Genomic DNA, 18,516 nt, shown 5'->3' with positions numbered 1-18,516 from the left:
AAGTTACTTTGTTGTGTGGAGTTTCCCTCATTGAAAAACAGTTTATATTTTCTCATTCGACGGAGGACAAAATGAAAATGTTTAGGGATCAATGAAATATGCCTCATATCTTTCACTGAACAGGCAGGCACAAGGTACCTTTACTTGTGCTCCACAAGTGTTCTCTGGGTGATGAACTCAATTCATTATTTATTAAGCTGCACAATACAACTGTATCAGAGTTTAATCAGTAAACTTTGGTAAGGATTTATGAATAGCCAAACTCATTAGCAGTGCAAAGGTTTAAAGTGTTGACTGAACAATGCATGATTTATAGTTTTCCAGCCCCCCCTCCTCCAAATAACCTTTGGATGTTTCACAACCTTCCTTTGTGGCTTACGCTGAACACTGGTGGGAGAGGAACTGAAAGTAAAAGTGAATTTGGAAAGAAGCAGTGAGCTGGGAGCACAGTTGGAGGTGGTGAAGAGTCCAGGAGACTAGACTCGGGGAAGGCAGTGGCACAGTGGCATTGTCACGGTAATGATCTGGGAAACTGGGTTCAGATCCCACCATGGCAGATGTTGAACTTTGAATTCAATACAAAAGTTTAATGAAATTGTTGCCAATTTTTTTCCTTTAGGGAAGCAAATCCGCTGTTACTTGATCTGGCCTGCATGCGACTCCAGATTCACAGCAATGTGGTTGACTCGGAAATGCCCTCTGAAATAGCCCCGCAGACGGACAATCAATGCTGGCCCAGCCAGCGATGTCCACATCCCATGAATGAATAAAACAAAATGCAATCATATAATGGTTACTGCTGGGAAATCCCACTGTAAACCATTCTGCAGTCTGAAAACAACCGTTCACCACTACTCTCCATTTCCTGTCACTCAGCCAACTTTCTATCCATCTTGTTCCATGCGCTTCAACTTTGCTGACAAACTTATTAAGTGGGAGTTCATCAAATGTCTTTTGGAAGTCCACGTATACATCAACTGCGCTCCCCTGATGGGTTATCCCACCAAACCAACCTGGTCGGTTAAACATGATTTTTCCCTTAACACATCCATGGTGGCTTCCCACAATTAATCCACACTTGGCCAAGTAACTTAAATTTTGTCCCAGATTATTGTTTGAACATGGGAGGTTAGCCTGATTAGCGTGCAGCTGTTGGGCTTACTGTTGCACCCTTTTATTGAAAAACATAGATGTGGGGCGCGATCTACCCGAATGGGAGCAGTGTCCCATAACAAACGCATTTTGCCGGGTGTTTCCCAGCGCTCAGAGAAACCCCACACTATCAAACTCGGTTTCCATTCGGGGCCTTGGCGGGAACTCTCCAACGAGGCCGCACTTAGTGCCGCTTCCTGCACCGAGGAGCTCCGCACAACGGAACTGCTGAGTGCAGGAGATACATCCCGATCTCTCGGGACACCAAACCTTCGCTTATACCCTAACTCTCCTATAAGGGGGGGCCTCCTCACACAGGCAGGGCATCCCCGGGCCCCATCTCCGTTGTAGGAAAAATGCCTGCCTTGCACCTCGGCACTGCCAGCACCACCTAGGTACCTTGGCAATGCCAGGCTGGCAATGTTAAGGTTCCCAGGTGGTACCAATGCCAGGGTGCCACTCTGACCAGAGGGCAAGCACCTGGGGGCCTCCAATCCCCTGGTAGACTACCACGAGTGCTGGTCCATCTGGTCCCTGTTTGTGGAAACCAGCACTGAACAGCGCTCGACCAAGATCTCCAAGGCAAAGGGGTTAGATCCCACACCTTGGGTAGATCGTGGGAGTGCATATTAGAGTCAGACTAGCTGTCTCACGCTAGTACACAGATTTGCTAAAAATTGATCTGCCAACAAAAGGTCAGATTCACATCGCGCCGACTCCCGAGATTGCGTTAGATCTCATGGCGTGGCGAACCGGGTAGATCCAGGAAGAGGGATCGCCCGGCATCTACTGGTCGTGTCGCGCTGCCTTTCAGGCACAACACGCCAGTCGATCACACCCATAAACTTTTATGACATTCTCCAGTCTTTTGTCACTACCACGACATCTGAAGAATTAGAAAATTAAGGCTCGTGTTTCCACAATTTCACTTCCTTCCCTCAGTATTCTCAGATGCATCAATAGAATCCCCAGTGCAGGAGACCATTCAGCCCATCGAGCCTGCACCCACCCTCGGAATGAGCATCCCCACCTCGGTCCCCGAACATTAAGGGTCAATTTTATCATGCCCAATCCACATAGTCCAAAGATGTGCAGGTTGTGGGTGGAAACCGGAGAACCCGGAGGAAACCCACGCAGACACGGGGAGAATGTGTAAACTCCACAAAGTCACCCAAGGCCAGAATTGAACCCCAGGTCCCCGGCCCTGTGAGGTAGTAGTGCTAACCACTGAGCCACCCTGGTAACATATCAGCTTTAAGACCAGATGGTCTTTTTACTACCTCCTGTGGCAAGCTTTAGTTCATCCAGAGCAAATAATCTCAACTACCTCCACTTTCACTCATTTAGTACCTCAGTTCAGTCTCCCATGTGCAAATCCCCCTCTTTGGGCTCTAATCAGCCCAACTGCTTTTACTACCATTTAGAGATTGGAGCAATGGGAGAAAGTTTCTCTCAGCACAAATATCACAAGTAAAATTATTTCAAAAATAGTTTTGTGACAGTATTGTAACTGAGCATTTAAGTTTTTTTCTGAGGTAATAATTTATTTGTTAAGATTAAGCTGCTCAATAATTTATGGGGAGACAGTGGTGGAGTGGTTATGAAATTAAATGAAAATCACTTATTGTCACAAGTAGGCTTCAATGAAGTTATGGGAAAAGCCCCTAGTCGCCACATTCCGGCGCCTGTTCGGGGAGGCTGGTACGGGAATTGAACCGTGCTGCTGGCCTGCCTTAAAAGCCAGCGATTTAGCCCAGTGTGCTAACCCAGTGGACTGGTAACCCAGAGGCCCAGGGTAATGCTTTGGAGACATAGGGCGCGATTTAACGCAGGAAAAAGTCCAGTTGTGGGTGGCTTTAGCGGGATGTTTCCCGGCTTGAACGATCCTGCTATTATAGAATCCCTACACTACAGCGGCCATTCGGCCCATCGAGTCTGCACCCACCCTCTGAAAGAGCACCCTATCTAGGCACTTGCCTCCACCCTAGCCCCATAACTGCACCTAACCGTTTGGACGTCAAAGGACAATTTAGCATGGCCAATCCACCTAACCTGCACATCTTTGGATGGTGTGAGGAAACCTCAGCACCCGGAGGAAACCCACACAGACACGGGAGAAGGTGCAAACTCCACAGATCACCTGAGACTGGAATTGATCCCGGGACCAGGCGCTGAGGCAGCACTTTCACTTACCTTCATTTCCTGCACTTAGGAGCTCTGTTTATTGCCACAGTAACATAATGGTTAGCACTGTTGCTTCACAGCGCCGGGGTCCTGGGTTCGATTTCCCGCTTGGGTCACTATCTGTGTGGAGTCTGCACATTCTCCCAGTGTGTGCGTGGGTTTCCTCCGGGTGCTCCGGTTTCCTCCTACAGTCCAAAGACGTGCTGTTAGGTGAATTAGACATTCTGAATTCTCCCTGTGTACCTGAATTGGCGCCGGTGTATGGCAACTTCATTGCAGTGTTAATGTAAGCCTACTTGTGACACTAATAAAGATTATTTATTATTATTATTTTAAATGGTGCCCCAATCTCTCAATGCCACAACGCGAACCCTCCCGTGTCTGCACCCCACCTCATAAGGGCACCCCTGGGCCCAATCCCTGGCACGGGCAAAATGCAACCTTGGCACTGCCAGTCGGGTGTGACGCAGCTGTTAGATCACAGCCTTGGTTCAAATGCCACCATGGCAACTGGTGGAATTTAAATTCAATTAATAATTCTGGAACCACCCTTAATATGGGTGACCGTGAAATCACCAGATTGTTACAAAAAATGATCTGGTTCACTCATACCCTTCAAGGAAGGAAATCTTCCATCCTCACTTGGTCTGGCCTACATGTGACTCCAGAACACAGCAATGTGGTTAACTTTAAAAATGCCCTCTTGCAATAGCCTTGCAAGCTCCTCAGTTCAGGGACAACTGGCTAGTGACACTCCCATCCCAATGAAAAACGTAAAGAAAAATGACAACATAACCCTGTCCCTTATCCAAAAAGGGAGAGATCTGGGAAGGATCCGGAAACAAGACAGGACAATGGTTCCAGAAGGCAATCATAATTAAAAGGCAAGAATGCAACAAAAAAAAAAAAAAAAGCGTGAGCCTCTTCCCGTACAATATGTTTCTGATAAGAAACTATCGTACTTACGAAAAGTAGGCTGGGTACAGAAAAGCAATCACATTGATCCAGGGAAATAAGAGTTCTCCATATCCAAGTACAATACACAGGACGTTCAAAGCGATCAAAACCTGGAAGAATCTGGACAGAGACATTGTTCTTCATTTAGTTCCCTTTCTGTTCCAACTCCACCAGGTTCCACCACATGACCAGTGGTGGGGTGTGTGTTACTAGGCTGCAGCATGAATCTGGTGACATCACAGAAGGATTTGATGTAGTCAGAACGGAGAGATCTTGTTGCAGCCTTTATGTGGGGCTTGTTTGTATGAAGATCGTGACAGCAGAAGACAGGAGCTTGGTATCGTAGCTAAAACAAAGGTTATGAGTTAAAGTGTGAAGCAAACAAATTGTTATTTTTCACTCCTCTACAATCCATCGGCGTAAAACTTTGTATTCCATAATCACAAACACTCAATTAGTGTTTTCTCAATGGGCCTGTATCTGTATTTACAAAAGAATATACTTTATAGATTAGTGGCACTCAACCAAAATGTACTCTGGGATAAATCGCCCCCTCAAAACTAAAACACCACACAGAAGTTGGTTCAATATTTTTATTGAGCTTATTTTAAGTAACAAGTAGTGCATCTAAAAGTCACTCTTCCTCAACACACGGTGCAGTCACAAGAAACAAAGGTTATTAAAACCGACCGACCCTGCAATCAATTTAGATGGTCCCCATGAGAGCAAATGAATTAAGCATTCGCTCCTTGAAACAGGTCATAACTGTGAGGTGGAAAGCGCCCCTCAATGAATTGCACTTTTAACTTTAATATTTGCACTTTTGTGCTATCACTGAATTTTTTTTCTATTGATGCAATGTTGATTTTCAAAAGGAAATACTCACTAAAATATGAAATTGCGACAATTCCACCCTTCCCCATGATCCATTTCATCTGCAGATAGTCATTAAAAAAAAAGCCAACTCCATAAATACAGGGCTCTTTCTCCAAACTTATCGATACTACTGTAGCACTTGTTGAAACATTAGGATACAGTTCGGCGCTAGTTTCTCTCCTACAGCTCTGAACTTTTGAATGCTCATTTGGGATCATTTTCTTAAACCAACGGAATACTAAACTTACGGAGAACAAATCCGGCAATGAAAGACATCAAATGTATATCCAAATTAATAAGTTTGTAATTTCAGGAAATACCCTCGAAACTTCACTCAATCTTGATTTCTGAACACTCCCCCTCACACCTTTACCCCAGACATCAGACAGACACACAATGGAATTGCCATTCCCACTCTTCCAAGGTGCCAGTAAATATCTATTATACAAGAGTTCCTTCAGCCAAGGCAGTTCAAGACTAATGAATTCTCAAACGTTGGGCCCAACAGGGGTCTTTCTTTCTCTCCCTTCACTACTAAAAGGGGAGTGATGCAAGTTTTAATAATAGTGGAGACACAACTTTTGTTGAGAGCCTTAAACCAAAGATAACCAAAGCTGGCTCAGTCCAATTCCAGTTCTCATCAATGGAGGGGTGGTGTAAAGAAACAAGACAGAAAAAAAAATAGTATGGCCATATATACACAGGTGCATACACAAACCAAGGCCAGCAGAAGCAAGGTAAGATCAAATCACCTATCCAGGAGAGGCAACTGCAGCACAATGTACAAAAACTATACCTACCCAGTGTATAAAATTTGGTAAACAAGATAGGAGACCTGAATGTGCTGAAAAATCCACGATAAAAACATTACTTGAATTTTCCAGTCTAACAGTACAAATTTTAAAACGAGTAATTGCTCACATTGGAATCAGTGTCAAACACAGATTCTGACAGGGTCTTTTAAATTATCAACTCGAGCCAATCAGTGACAATAGATTTGCTGCAAAACCTCATTAAGAATTTCCCAGTATGAACAAAGTCATTCCCCATAAATACTTCTACTGTTAGCCAAGCATAGAATTCAAATATATTTCAAGTATTCAAAAAGTGATCTTAAAAACTGGTTTCAGTTGTCCGGTTGAACGCATTCACTTAGGGGTTTGAACCGTCAGAGGATTCATAATGGGATGCAAGATAATTAGCCACACTCCACAAGCAGACTACAGGCAACTCTGTCCAGTAGAGAAAGACAATTGTTGTATAGCTTGAGGGCACCACTCCACAAGCATGGCAAGGAGGCAGGCCTCCATGAACTACCAGTACAAGGATTGAACCTGCGCCAGTGGCGTCATTTTGCATCACAGTCTAGCCATCTAGCTAACAGAGCTAAACAACCCTGATGAAGTCAATCCAATCATGAAGCAAGTTAACTGGAGATGAGTCGATATCAAAACATCGACATCCAGCTGCCCCCCCCCCCCCCCACAACCCCTTCCAAAACCAGAGGCAGATCTAGATTTGCATCTCCATCATATGCCAGGGTGCAGGGTACAACTCTGCGATCAATAAAGCGTTGCGATCAGCAGAGGGGTGCGTATATCTGAACCCCGCCACTAAACCAAGGCTATTCTGGAATAAATGTTCTCGGTTTCTAACCAATTTCTGGTGAGGTGAGCTCAAGAGATGGCAGCGTTGGGGAGGGGTAGGGGGTGGCAGGGGAGAATTAAATTTACTGCCTGCCGGACTTCAAAGAACGGAAGATAAACCATCCCCATTTTCTATCTCATTTACTGAACCGGTGCTTTTTTTTTTTTATGAAGTGTTCCCCCTCTCCCCACCCAAAAACTAAAGATTGCAATGGCAGTATACATTGTGATGCTCAATTTCCAGGGGAAACACCGGCCCAATTTAAGTTGCTTCAAAAGGAGATTTTCAGACAGATCAGGTGCTCTATAGAATAAGGTTTTGCAGCAAACCACTTATGTAACTCAGACTGACTGGATGGGAAATAGAAGCAAAGTATGACAGGGACAGAGGATCAACACCTGAAAAAAAGAAACAGACACCTCATTTCCAATTCCCATGGAAGATATCACACAGGAAATTTAACTTCAGTCTCTCTCTTTCAGATGCTAATTCGTCCCGCACCCGATTAAAAAAAAAAAAATAGTGAATTGTTGCTTTTCTGTCAGAATCCAAGGGTTTCAACGTGCGAATAGCTTGATCTCGCCGGTGGTTTATTGACTCGGGTTATCCTCAGTTGCTCTTGTCCTTTTCGGAATTCAGTTTCATCGCTGAAAATACAGGAAAGAAATTAGCAGAGGAACTATTTTGAAAACATAGGGTGGCAAGAATATTTTAGGGGGCAGGGGGGGGGGGGGTTACAGAAATGTTTCCGTGCTCTGACAAAAAAGGTCTTTCCTGCCCTTCACTCACATAACAAAAACAAACAGCTTTGCCAAAGAGTCATCCAGACTCGAAACGTTAGCTCCCTTCTCTCTCCCCAGATGCTGTCAGACCTGCTGAGATGGTCCAGCATTTTCTGTTGTTGTTTTAGATTCCAGCATCCGCAGTAATTTGCTCACTCATGCAATCGGGACGTAATTAAAAATACTAGATTTGGCTAAATTTAGACACATTATGTTTTGTTTTGACCATCAAACACGGTGGAGAACAATATGAGACAGAGAACTATGCTATGAAGAGAACAAAAATGCTACACCCGGCCTATGGATACATTTTGCAATAGTATTGGGAGAACTTCCAAAGGACAAAAGGACCTGAAGAGTCCTCCTTGGTAACAGCCTACACGTTATCCCCTTATTGCAATGGAATATGGTCAAACTTTTTTACAAAAAGAACGGGCATAAATCAGCATGAACAATTGAAGACTAAAGAAATGGAAACAAATCTGGAATTGAACAGCTAACAATGAACACAAAACTATTGTCAATTGTCGTAAAAGCTCAGCTGCTTCACAAATGCCCTTTAGGGAAGGAAATCTGTTGTCACCTGACCTGGCCTACATGTGACTCCAGATCCACAGAATGGCAGAGCAAGCAACTCAGTTCAAGGGCAGTCACAGACGGGCAATAAATGTTGGTCCTGCTAACGGCACTCACATCCCATGAGTGAATTAAAAAAAAAAAACATTTCTTTCGAGCCCTGAACACTTACCATAGTAGGTTTTAAAGGCTTTTCAATTTTTAAATGCAATAATTTATACACCTGCTTTAAAAGCACCAAAAGAAACAGAAACTACTGAGCATGTCTCTGCCGAGATTAAAAAGACTAGACTTTTAATTTTAAAAACGGTGGCTGATAATGTGGTTGCAATGTGGAGAGACCTCCCTGATCAAGTTCTATTGGGGGATACTCACAATGGAGAGTCGAGTGTAGCTAGTTTTGGAGGTAGAGATTCACTTGACACAAGATGATTTGATGGACAGATATAAAAAGAAAAATCAAGCACTTGTGTGCATTGTAGCTACACATTAAAACTTAATCTTTTGGGCCATTTGATTTGCTTGCACCCAGATTGTGAGTGTACGGATTGCTAATGCAGGGAAAACACCAGGCTGCGAAGTGTAATAATTCATGAAAATGTTTAAATATTTAATGTATTTATAAAATTAAATCCAAAGTTAGGTCAATGACTTACCATACAAAGAGCCATACTAATTCAGAAGTACAATTTGTACTGGTTTAGTAGAATACATTAGACTAAAGATGCCAAGGAGTTTGTATATTATGGCAAGTGAATACAAGAAAACCATTCAAGTACTGTATATTTGGGAAGGAGTAATGGGGAACAACAAAAGAGGTCACTATTAGCTTTCGGGTTGTCCTTAGCTGCACGTCAGCCCCTCGTGGGGCTGACGTGCAGCTAAGGACAACCCGAAAGCTAATAGTGACCTCTTTTGTTTTTAAAAAAAAAAGTTCAAAAGGCAGTGGGTTACTAAAGAGTTGTTCTACACACCAAGTCCAACTTACCCACAGACCAACAACCATCTGGTGTACTTTTCTGCCATCAATCTACTGACAGTTCACTCTAACGTGTTGAGCAGCAGAGTGGGGGAAAGAAATAGCAAATTACAGGACAGAACTCATGTGCATCCCACCCTCGTTGACAAGCTCACTTACAGCACGGGAAACAGGACACTGGTAAAACTCAACACATCTGACAGCATCTGGGGGGGGAAGCAGAGATTTTGGGCGGGATTCTCCGGCCGGCGAACGGAGAGCCCTGCCTGAGGTCAATGGTGTTTTCCATTGTATGCGGCTCGCCCGTGGCTTTCTTGCGGTGGGCGGGGCGGGAGAATCCAGTCCAATGTTTCAAGCCTAATATATGCAAGAGTCTCTCCGCAGATGCTGTCAGACTTGCTGAGTTTTCCCAGCATTTTCTGTGCTTTATTTCAGGTTTCCAGCAGCTGCAGTAGTTTGCTTTTATTCCATGTACAGCATCATCTCCTCCTGATCAATTACCAGTTCCATCCCAGCTGATTATCAGGAATGCATTGTGCTGGATGGATTCTTGGTCACAAGGTACACAGAAAACAAGGCTTTTGCAAGAAGGGTTGAGGCTATTACGCAAACACAGGCTGTTAACATCATTGAAAGAGCTGCTCCTCAAACGGAGATCAACGTGATTAGCACAGTATTGGGGAAACGAGGGCGAAGACAATTTAACTTCAAAAATCTCTGCTATATTTAAGAAGGCTACCCAGCGGAGTCTCAATTATCTGCAAGGTTTTCTGCAGCAGTTGGAGCTGTCATTTCTATGGGCGGCACGGCAGCACAGTGGTTAGCACAGTTGCTTCACAGCGCCAGGGACCCGGGTTCAATTCCCTGCTTGGGTCACTGTCTGTGCGGAGTCTGCACGTTCTCTCTGTGTCTGTGTGGGTTTCCTCCGGGTGCTCCGGTTTCCTCCCACAAGTCCCGAAAGAGATGTTTGTTAGGTGAATTGAACATTCTGAATTCTCCCTCAGTGTACCCGAACAGGCGCCCGAGTGTGGCGACTAGGAGATTTTCAGTGACTTAATTGCATTGTTAATGTAAGCCTACTTGTGACACCAATGAAGATTATTAAAAAAAAATATTCGGAGTGTCTCAATGAAACACGAAAATACCCACAAGATTAAGAATTTTTGTATCATACTTATAAAGGGAACACATACCTTTGAAATAAATGGTTTTGAGGAAGCTTATTGTATTTGTAGCAAAATAAATGGTCTGGACGGAATTATAATTCAATTGTTTTGGACAATGGACATTTTATGGGTTAATTTAAGTTAATGCTAATCAAGTGATAACATTATTCAGTGTTACATTAACAATAAGTGGGCCACCCGATGGTTAATAGTTTACATCTTCTCTTCTGTGATGTTAAATGTGATCAAAAGCTTAATTAACTGATTAAGAAATCATTTGATCAACAAATAGTCCTATTTGAACGTCCAGTCACATGATTGAAGAAGCCTCTCGTGGTCCCAAAGTCCTGTTTTGCACGGCCTCATGCACACACCAACATTAACTTCCATGTCACGTTCAGAGTTTCAGAACCCACTCAAAATGCCAGCTATTTCACAATGACTCTTCTCACATATTGTGCAAGTTTAATACTCTACTTTTAATATCTCACTGTACCTCATCTTCACTTGCAAATAAATCTACGTGGGTGAAATTGGTCTTGAGCAGCAGTGTGAAGCAGGCAACAATATAAATCAGTAACCCTTTTTACACTCGCTCAACTTTCTTTTGCAGTGACTTCCTGAAAGAGGAAATTGGAATGAATATAAAACAGTCTGCCAACTGAGCATTTCCAGCATTTTCTGTTCTCATTACCAACTCTTTGAATTGTTTTCTCTAACAAGCAAGATGAATTTTGCATCAGTTTTAGCTGGAATGTAATGGTGACAATGACATTTGCTGCCTTAAGGGCAGGGAGGTCATGTTGGAGCTGTACAGGACTTTGGTTAGGATACATCTGGAGAACTGTGTTCCGTTCTGGTCATAGCACTACAGGAAGGTTGTGATTGCACTGGAGAGGGTTCACCAGGACGTTGCCTGGGCTGGAGCATTTTATCTATGAAGAGGGGCTGGATAAGCTCAGGTTGTTTCCTTTGGGTCAGAGAAGGCCAAGAGAGGACCCGATTGATTCATAGATTTACAGTGCAGAAGCTGTATAACATTATGAGGACAGGACACCTTGGCTACAGAGATGTTAAAAGTGATTATCTTAATTAACTGATTAAGAAATAATTTGATCAACGAATATCCTATTTGAACATCTGGTCACATGATTGAAGAATGGGGGCAGCACGGTAGCACAGTGGTTAGCACAGTTGTTTAACAGCTCCCGGGGTCCCAGGTTCGATTCCCGGCTCGGGTCACTGTCCGTGCGGAGTCTGCACGATCTCCTCGCATTTGCGAGAGTTTCCTCCGGGTGCTCCGGTTTCCTCCCACAGTCCAAAGATGTGCAGGCTAAGTGGATTGGCCATGATAAATTGCCCTTGGTGTCCAAAAAGGTTAGGTGGGGTTACTGGGTTAAGGGGATGGAGTGGCCTTAAGTGGGGTGCTCTTTCCAAGGTCGGTGCAGACTCGATGGGTCGAAGCCTCCTTCTGCACTGTAAATTCTATGATTCTATGTCTTGTGGTCTCAAAGTCCTGTTTTGCACCACAGCTGTTCCCCTCAGTAGAAGGGTGAGTAACAAAGGGGCATAATTTTAAATTGAAAGGCAGGACGCTTCGAGGGGATTTGAGGAAAAGGTTTTTTCACCAAGAGGGTGTTGGGAATCTGGAATGTATTGCCTCTGATGGTAGTTGAGGCTGGAAACCTCACAACCTTTAAAAAGTACCTGGATGAGCACCTGAAATGTCATAACATGTAAGACAATGGGCGAAATTCTCCATCCCGCCGCGCGACATTTCTGCCCCGACCCGCTGGCGGGATGCTCCGTTACACCGGCCGGTCAATGGGGTTTCCCATTGTGGGGCAGCCCCACGCCGTCGGGGAACTCCCGGGCGCCGGCAAAACGGAGACTCTCGCCGGCGGAGAATGACGCCCCATGAGTCAAGTGCTGGGAAGTGGGATTAGTGATTAGGGTAGTTTGTTTGTTGGTGCAGGCTCGATGGGCCAAAGGGCTTCTTCTGTTTGATTCTATAACCTGGAAAACGTGATGCACATAATGATGTTATTGACTTGGGTTCACTGGAAACTTTGGTCTGCTTGTATCGACTGCCTTTCTTAGAGAAGCTTAAATAAATAGGTACAGGAACAAAACAACAAATCGGACCTGGTGGCTGGAAAGCCTAAAATATTTCCCAGCACCAAATCATTATTAAAAATAAAATACTGTTCTATCAGCAAACAAGTGAAAGATGAGGAGATTGTTCCACAGGAGAGTTGTTCTTTCCACAGGGAAATTCCATCACTCCCTCCATATTGATTTTACAGTCAGCAAAAATACCCATCATGAAAACGTGGTGCTGGGAATCTATATATTTTCATCCACTGCACGGATTTTATTTTGCACTATTCAGGTGATTGGAGCACTTCGAAGTTAATGGCAAGAGGTTTGTGATGTTCCTTCCGATATTTCACGAATAAAGTATATTTTTGCAAAAATAAAGGTGGTTCTCACAGGATGAGGCTCACCCCACGAGCTGTACGACTCACATCGAAGGTATATGGTGAATATTGTACGGAAGCACCGCAGAGTGCAACTTGATCTATGTAGCCAACTTAAATACCATCGCACCATTTGTTTAGAGCATTTTGAAATGTCTGTAATGTTTCTTTGACTGTATTGAAGCACCCCAGAGTGCAACATGTATGTAGGGGACCTGAATATTATTGCACTTTGTGTAATGGCCATTTTGAAATGTTTGTAATGTTCTTTCAGATATGTTATGATTATAGTATACTTTTTGCAAGAAAAAGTTAATGGCAAGAGGACAGATAGTGTAATGATTTGGTCCTTTCTAAGAACCCCAAGTTTTTTGCTATACATTTGTCAACTATCCAACAAGGTGGTAAAGATATATTACTTTCTGAAGGTCAATGTATTGGAATAAAAAGATGATCTATAACACTACCTGGAATTAGCACCTCCATCAGGTAACAATCACAAATGTAAGCCACAAGAGAAGGGGACAACTTTACTAAAATTACTAATGGGACACTATGTCCTCAGCTAGAGGGAATCTTGGTTTATCATGACACTGGAAAACCATTGGATACAGCAAAGTAGAAGAACGAAAGGCTGGTCACGAGAGATCATCATGCAAATAACATTAGGGTATCCAATCGCGATGCATCCCTCTTCCTGCTGTAGTAAATACTTTGTAATATCAATTTAGCCAATATGATTCGTTTTTATGTTTGATGCAAGAGTCCTCGGAACCAAATCAATATCGACATTGACCATCTTAAATATGGCTGCTAGTGCTGGGTGGGGAAACCCAGCGTAGATGCACCAGCTTTTTCTCCAATACCATAAGTAAAGCAGAAAGAATTCAAGCTTGACCCATGCAATCCAATTCGGAAAAAAAAGGCCATGATAAACCAAAAGTATCATTTTCTGATCTAACAGAAGCTAAGTCTGTTTAGTTACATACAGACACATTAGGTAACGGTTTAGGTCCTGCATCTGACGTTACGAACTTCTTGCTGCTACATAGTGTCTGCAAGACTAAAGCAAGAAACAACATTTTTTAAAAAAATGCAAATTATAAAGGCTACTTAAATTAGATTTCAGATTACCATTCTTGGCATAGCAAACCTACATTCATTTAAGATAAAATTTTAAACCGCCCATGCGAGCTTACTAATTCCAACCGAAGTAGATTTCTGAAATAGGTACATTGTGATGAATGGAAGTAGCCAAACATGGCTCCATTTTAATGAGTATTTCCTTAAACTGCAGCTTAACAGTTGCTGGTACACTCTAAAATGCCGTTCTTTTACAAATGTGGTGAGAACGCGAGCCAGCCTCTATGCAGGGCCACATGACGGCTAGTACCACAATGTAACTATTCTCATCATTGAACACGCAGAAACCCTCTGTCCTGTGGAGCTTCTTGCATCACTCAATCTTATTGTTCAAAACTGAAGCAGCTGTGTGGTTCAGACTTGACAAAAAAAAAACGTTCTCCAGTTGCAAAATGAATCTGACCAAGTAGCATGGGTAAACCGGTTCCTCATGGTGTTGTAGTGTCACATGGTTGTTTATGGTAACCCTATCTCATGCACCCTATCTCAACTCGAGTGTCAGAACACTGCTGGCGTTAGTTACCCGCTTAGGCTCAAGAATAATTCTAATGATCAGATCATTCAGCTATCCAAGAGGCTTCCTGTGTTTCTAAATATTAACATTTATATTCAGACAACCTACAGTGCAGAAGGAGGCCATTCGGCCAATCGACTCTGCACCAGCCCTTGGAAAGAGCACCCTACCTTAACCCACACCTGCACCCTATCCCTGTAACCCAGTAACCCCACCTAAACTTTCTTTTGGACACCAAGGGCAATTTAGCAAGGCCAATCCGCCTAACCTGAACACCTTTGATTGTGGGAGGAAACCGGAGCACCCGGAAGAAATCCACACACACACACACACACGGGGAGGAAGTGCAAACTCCGCAAAGGCAGTGACCCGAGCCGGGAATCGAACCTGGGACCCTGGAGCTGTGAAGCAACTGTGCTAACCACTGTGCTACCGTGTCCCCCTGAAATAATTTTACATTGTTTCAATAGGTTGCAACATGTATTGAAGCTTAAATCAGTGCCACGTTTATTATTGTTAAAAACAGTTGGCACATCGTAAATAATCAGCACAAACTGTAACAATGCAACTACATCTTAAGCCATCTAATCTGGACTCTATGCTCTGAAATTCCTGCACTAAACCTCTCTATATCCCTCTTCTCCATTAAGAATCTGCTCTTTCACCAATATTTTGATCATCCTCAAGATCTCCGTCACTGACTTGGTTTCCATTTTGTCTGGTTAGGCTTTTATAAAGTGCCTCGAGATTATTTTCTTCATCAAATAAGGTTCTGTATGAAAATGCAATGCATTGTGGGATGGCACCGCACACAAGACCCATGGGCGCGATTCTCCGCTCCCGCGACTAAGTGCCCATGCCGTCGTGAACGCCGTCGCGGTTCACGACAGCGCGAAATGGCCCCGATCGCGACCGATTCAGGGCCCAAAAATGGGCTAGGATCGGGGCTGCGAGAAACTTGGGGGGGGGGGGTCGCGAAAGCAGTGTGGTCAGCGTGCGCTGGGCACTGGCGCCGCATAAATGACAAGGCCGGCACCGAGTAACTGGCGTCACCCGCGCATGCGTGGTTGCCGTCCTCCCCGAAGCCGCCCTGCAAGAAGATGTCGGATGGATCTTGCGGGGCGGCGGAGGAAAGGAGGTCCTCCTTCAGAAAGGCCGGCCTGCCGATCGGTGGGCACTGATCGCGGGTCAGACCCCTTTTGAGTCCTACCCCGGTGAAACAACCCCACCTCGCCCCCCCACAGGCCGCCCCCCCCCCCCCCGGCGTTCCCGCGCTGTTCACGCCGGCAGCCATCAGGTGTGGATGGCGCCGGCGGGAAGCCGTCGTTTTGGGCAGGCCGCTCGGCCCGTCCGGGCCAGAGAATAGCGGAGAATCGCCATTTTGGGTGTCCCGGGCGATTCTCCGGCCTGCACCGCGCAGAACTCGGCGGGGCCGTTCTCGCCGCTTGGGCGAATCGCGGGGAAAATGGCGCGCCAGGCGATTCTCCCAACCGGCGCGGGAGCGGAGAATCGCGCCCACAACTCTGCATGTGGTCCAGCCTCAATCAGTTGTGCCACTGAAATTAAAGTACACCCATACCAGGAAAAATAGCAAACTGACAGCAATCCTCAGGGACCTTTGGAGCCTGCTTCAGAGTAGCTTTAGCATCGACTTAAAGAGTTATAGAGGTTTACAGCATGAAAACAGGCCTTTCGGTCCAACTTGTCCATGCCACCAGTTTTTAACCACTAAGCTGGTACGAATTTCCCCCATTTGGCCCAGAACCCTCTACACCCAGCTTTCCCATACAAAACAGTCAAAATGCTTTTTAAAAGACAAACGTGGAAACACAATTCCAACTGGGTGGGCGGTTCAACAGGCAGAGAATCTCAATGTTACAGTATCAATTTAAAACCCAAGAATAGATTGGTTTACTTTAATAAACTAACTGTTGTTTACCCAATTTGCTCTTTCATCTGTTTATTCTAGTCAGCAGCTGTACAATTATTATGCCGTGTAGAGTCCTAAATCTCATAGGGTACCCAGCCAAAATCGGCTACAAGTTAGAATGAGCTATTAGCATTTTGATTGACTTTGGGTGGGTTTCCCGGTCTGTGGTGCGGTACGCTGTCAGAATTCTCTGTTTCGCCGGCTGGTCGGTGGGTCAGCCCCACGCCGTTGGGAAACCCCTCGGCTGCCGGCAAACAGGAGAATCCCAACGGCGGAGAATTCAGCCCAATATATTTTTTGGATAAGGGGGAAAATATTTGGTGCCTTCTTCCAACAATCTTCCAGCTATGTTAACACACAAATGTTGGGGGAACCCAATTATGAATGACAGCCGGATTTAAAAGGATGTGGTCTGTACCATAAACAGGATCTTGTGCAAGCATGCAAGATTGATGTAGAATCACATCACTGATTTTATTCAAGCTTTGACAAAAAACAAAAATCATTCATCCTTCACACCCGAAAAATAAGAAAAACTATAAAACATAACATTTTGTGCAATTCATGAAAGGCACAGGTTCTATGAAAACTAAAACTAACATTGCATTACCAGACCTGAACTACCTGTGTGAGGCTTGATGCTGAAACAAACTGATTTAACGGAATATCTTAAAGAACCACACAAAAACTACCATCATTCCTCATGACTCAATGGAGAAATGCTTTTGCCAAGTGCGACATGGCTTCTTGCAGATTTGGGCGAAATTCTCCGGTATCGGCGCGATGGCCGGCGCCCAAAACTGCGCAAATCAGTCGGGCATCGCGACGCCCCAAAGGTGCGGAATGCTCCGCATCTTGGAGGGCCAAGCCCCAACCTTAAGGGGCTAGGCCGGCGCCGGAGGAATTTCCACCCCGCCAGCTGGCAGAAAAGGCCTTTGGTGCCCCACCAGCTGGCACGGAAATGACATCTCCGGGCGGCGCATGCGCGGGAGCGTTAGCGGCCGCTGACGGCATTCTCGCGCATGCGCAGTGGAGGGAGTCTCTTCCGCCTCCGCCATGGTGGAGACCGTGGCGAAGGCGGAAGGAAAAGAGTGCCCCCACAGCACAGGCCCGCCCGCGGATCGGTGGGCCCTGATCGCGGGCCAGGTCACCGTGGGGGCACCCCCCGGGGCCAGATTGCCCCGCGCCCCCCCCAGGACCCCGGAGCCCGCCCGCGCCGCCTTGTCCCGCTGGTAAGGTAGGTGGTTTAATCTACGCCGGCGGGACAGGCATTTTAGCAGCGGGACTTCGGCCCATCCGGGCCGGAGAATCGCGGGGGGGGGGGGGGGGGGGGGGGGGCGGGCGCCAACCGGCGCGGCGCGATTCCCGCCCCCGGCGATATCCGGTGCCGGAGATTTCGGCAACCGGCGGGAGCGGGATTCACGCCAGCCCCCAGAGATTCTCCGACCCGGCGGGGGGGGGTCGGAAAATCTCGCCCCAGATGTTCCATTGTTGGTTTGCATTAAATGATCTGAACTTGGCCTAGACAATGTTAGAGACCATCGATAGACCGAATGGCCTCCTTCTGCACTGTAAATTCTATGATCTATGATTCCATTTGGCATCATTGTCTTTCTTTCTCGATGCTTTGGGGCAAAATAGAATCAGGATTTGGCTCAACTATAATACTGCAGATAGTTGAACAGTCTGCTGACATGGTGTTTCCACAAGAATTAGGGATTCATCTCGATGCAAATCCAGAAGCTACTGGCCCACATGCAGCTGTACCCAGATGAGCGAGTGCTGAGATGAGAATGTTTTACAGGTTTGGTAGATCGGGAGTAAGGGGAAAGGATCAATAGTAGCACTAAATAACTCTCCCTGGAGCATATTACTTTCGAGTACCTTGGAAACTGAGATTGGAGAGATTTAAAATACTTATTGTTTTTAAGAGTATCAATTTGTGCAATACACAAATCCAGAGCAAAATGCCGTGCATTCACACCCATTCAACATTAGAAAAAGTAACACTTGTACAGTCGTGGGGCAGGAGTTATCAATGTTATTTTGGCAACACAAGTGTTTTTTGTGACAGGTTCAACATGTAGATTGAAACATGGAGAATATCTCCAATGAACCTTGGCAATTTTC

General features: G+C 45.2%; 1 protein-coding gene and 1 long non-coding RNA gene across 2 annotated transcripts in view; both read right to left on the bottom strand.

Moving 5' to 3' along the window:
* LOC140395762 (receptor expression-enhancing protein 6-like) overlaps positions 1 to 18,516 on the bottom strand; it is a 39,289-nt gene that overhangs the window by 11,314 nt on the left and 9,459 nt on the right. The window contains exon 3 of the mRNA XM_072483918.1: positions 4,303 to 4,383. Coding sequence (XP_072340019.1) covers positions 4,303 to 4,383 — 81 coding nt within the window. The remainder of the gene's footprint in view (positions 1 to 4,302; positions 4,384 to 18,516) is intronic.
* Positions 4,873 to 14,293, bottom strand: LOC140394934 (uncharacterized). Its single transcript, XR_011936076.1, has 3 exons — positions 13,789 to 14,293; positions 9,163 to 9,220; positions 4,873 to 7,463 (listed from the first exon to the last, which is right to left on the bottom strand). It is a non-coding gene; the product is annotated as an uncharacterized lncRNA (long non-coding RNA).

This window comes from Scyliorhinus torazame, chromosome 18 (genome assembly GCF_047496885.1).
Source record: "Scyliorhinus torazame isolate Kashiwa2021f chromosome 18, sScyTor2.1, whole genome shotgun sequence".
Lineage (NCBI taxonomy): Eukaryota > Metazoa > Chordata > Chondrichthyes > Carcharhiniformes > Scyliorhinidae > Scyliorhinus > Scyliorhinus torazame.
The sequence above is the reverse complement of the archived record's forward strand: the minus strand, read 5'-3'. Positions and strand labels throughout refer to the sequence as shown.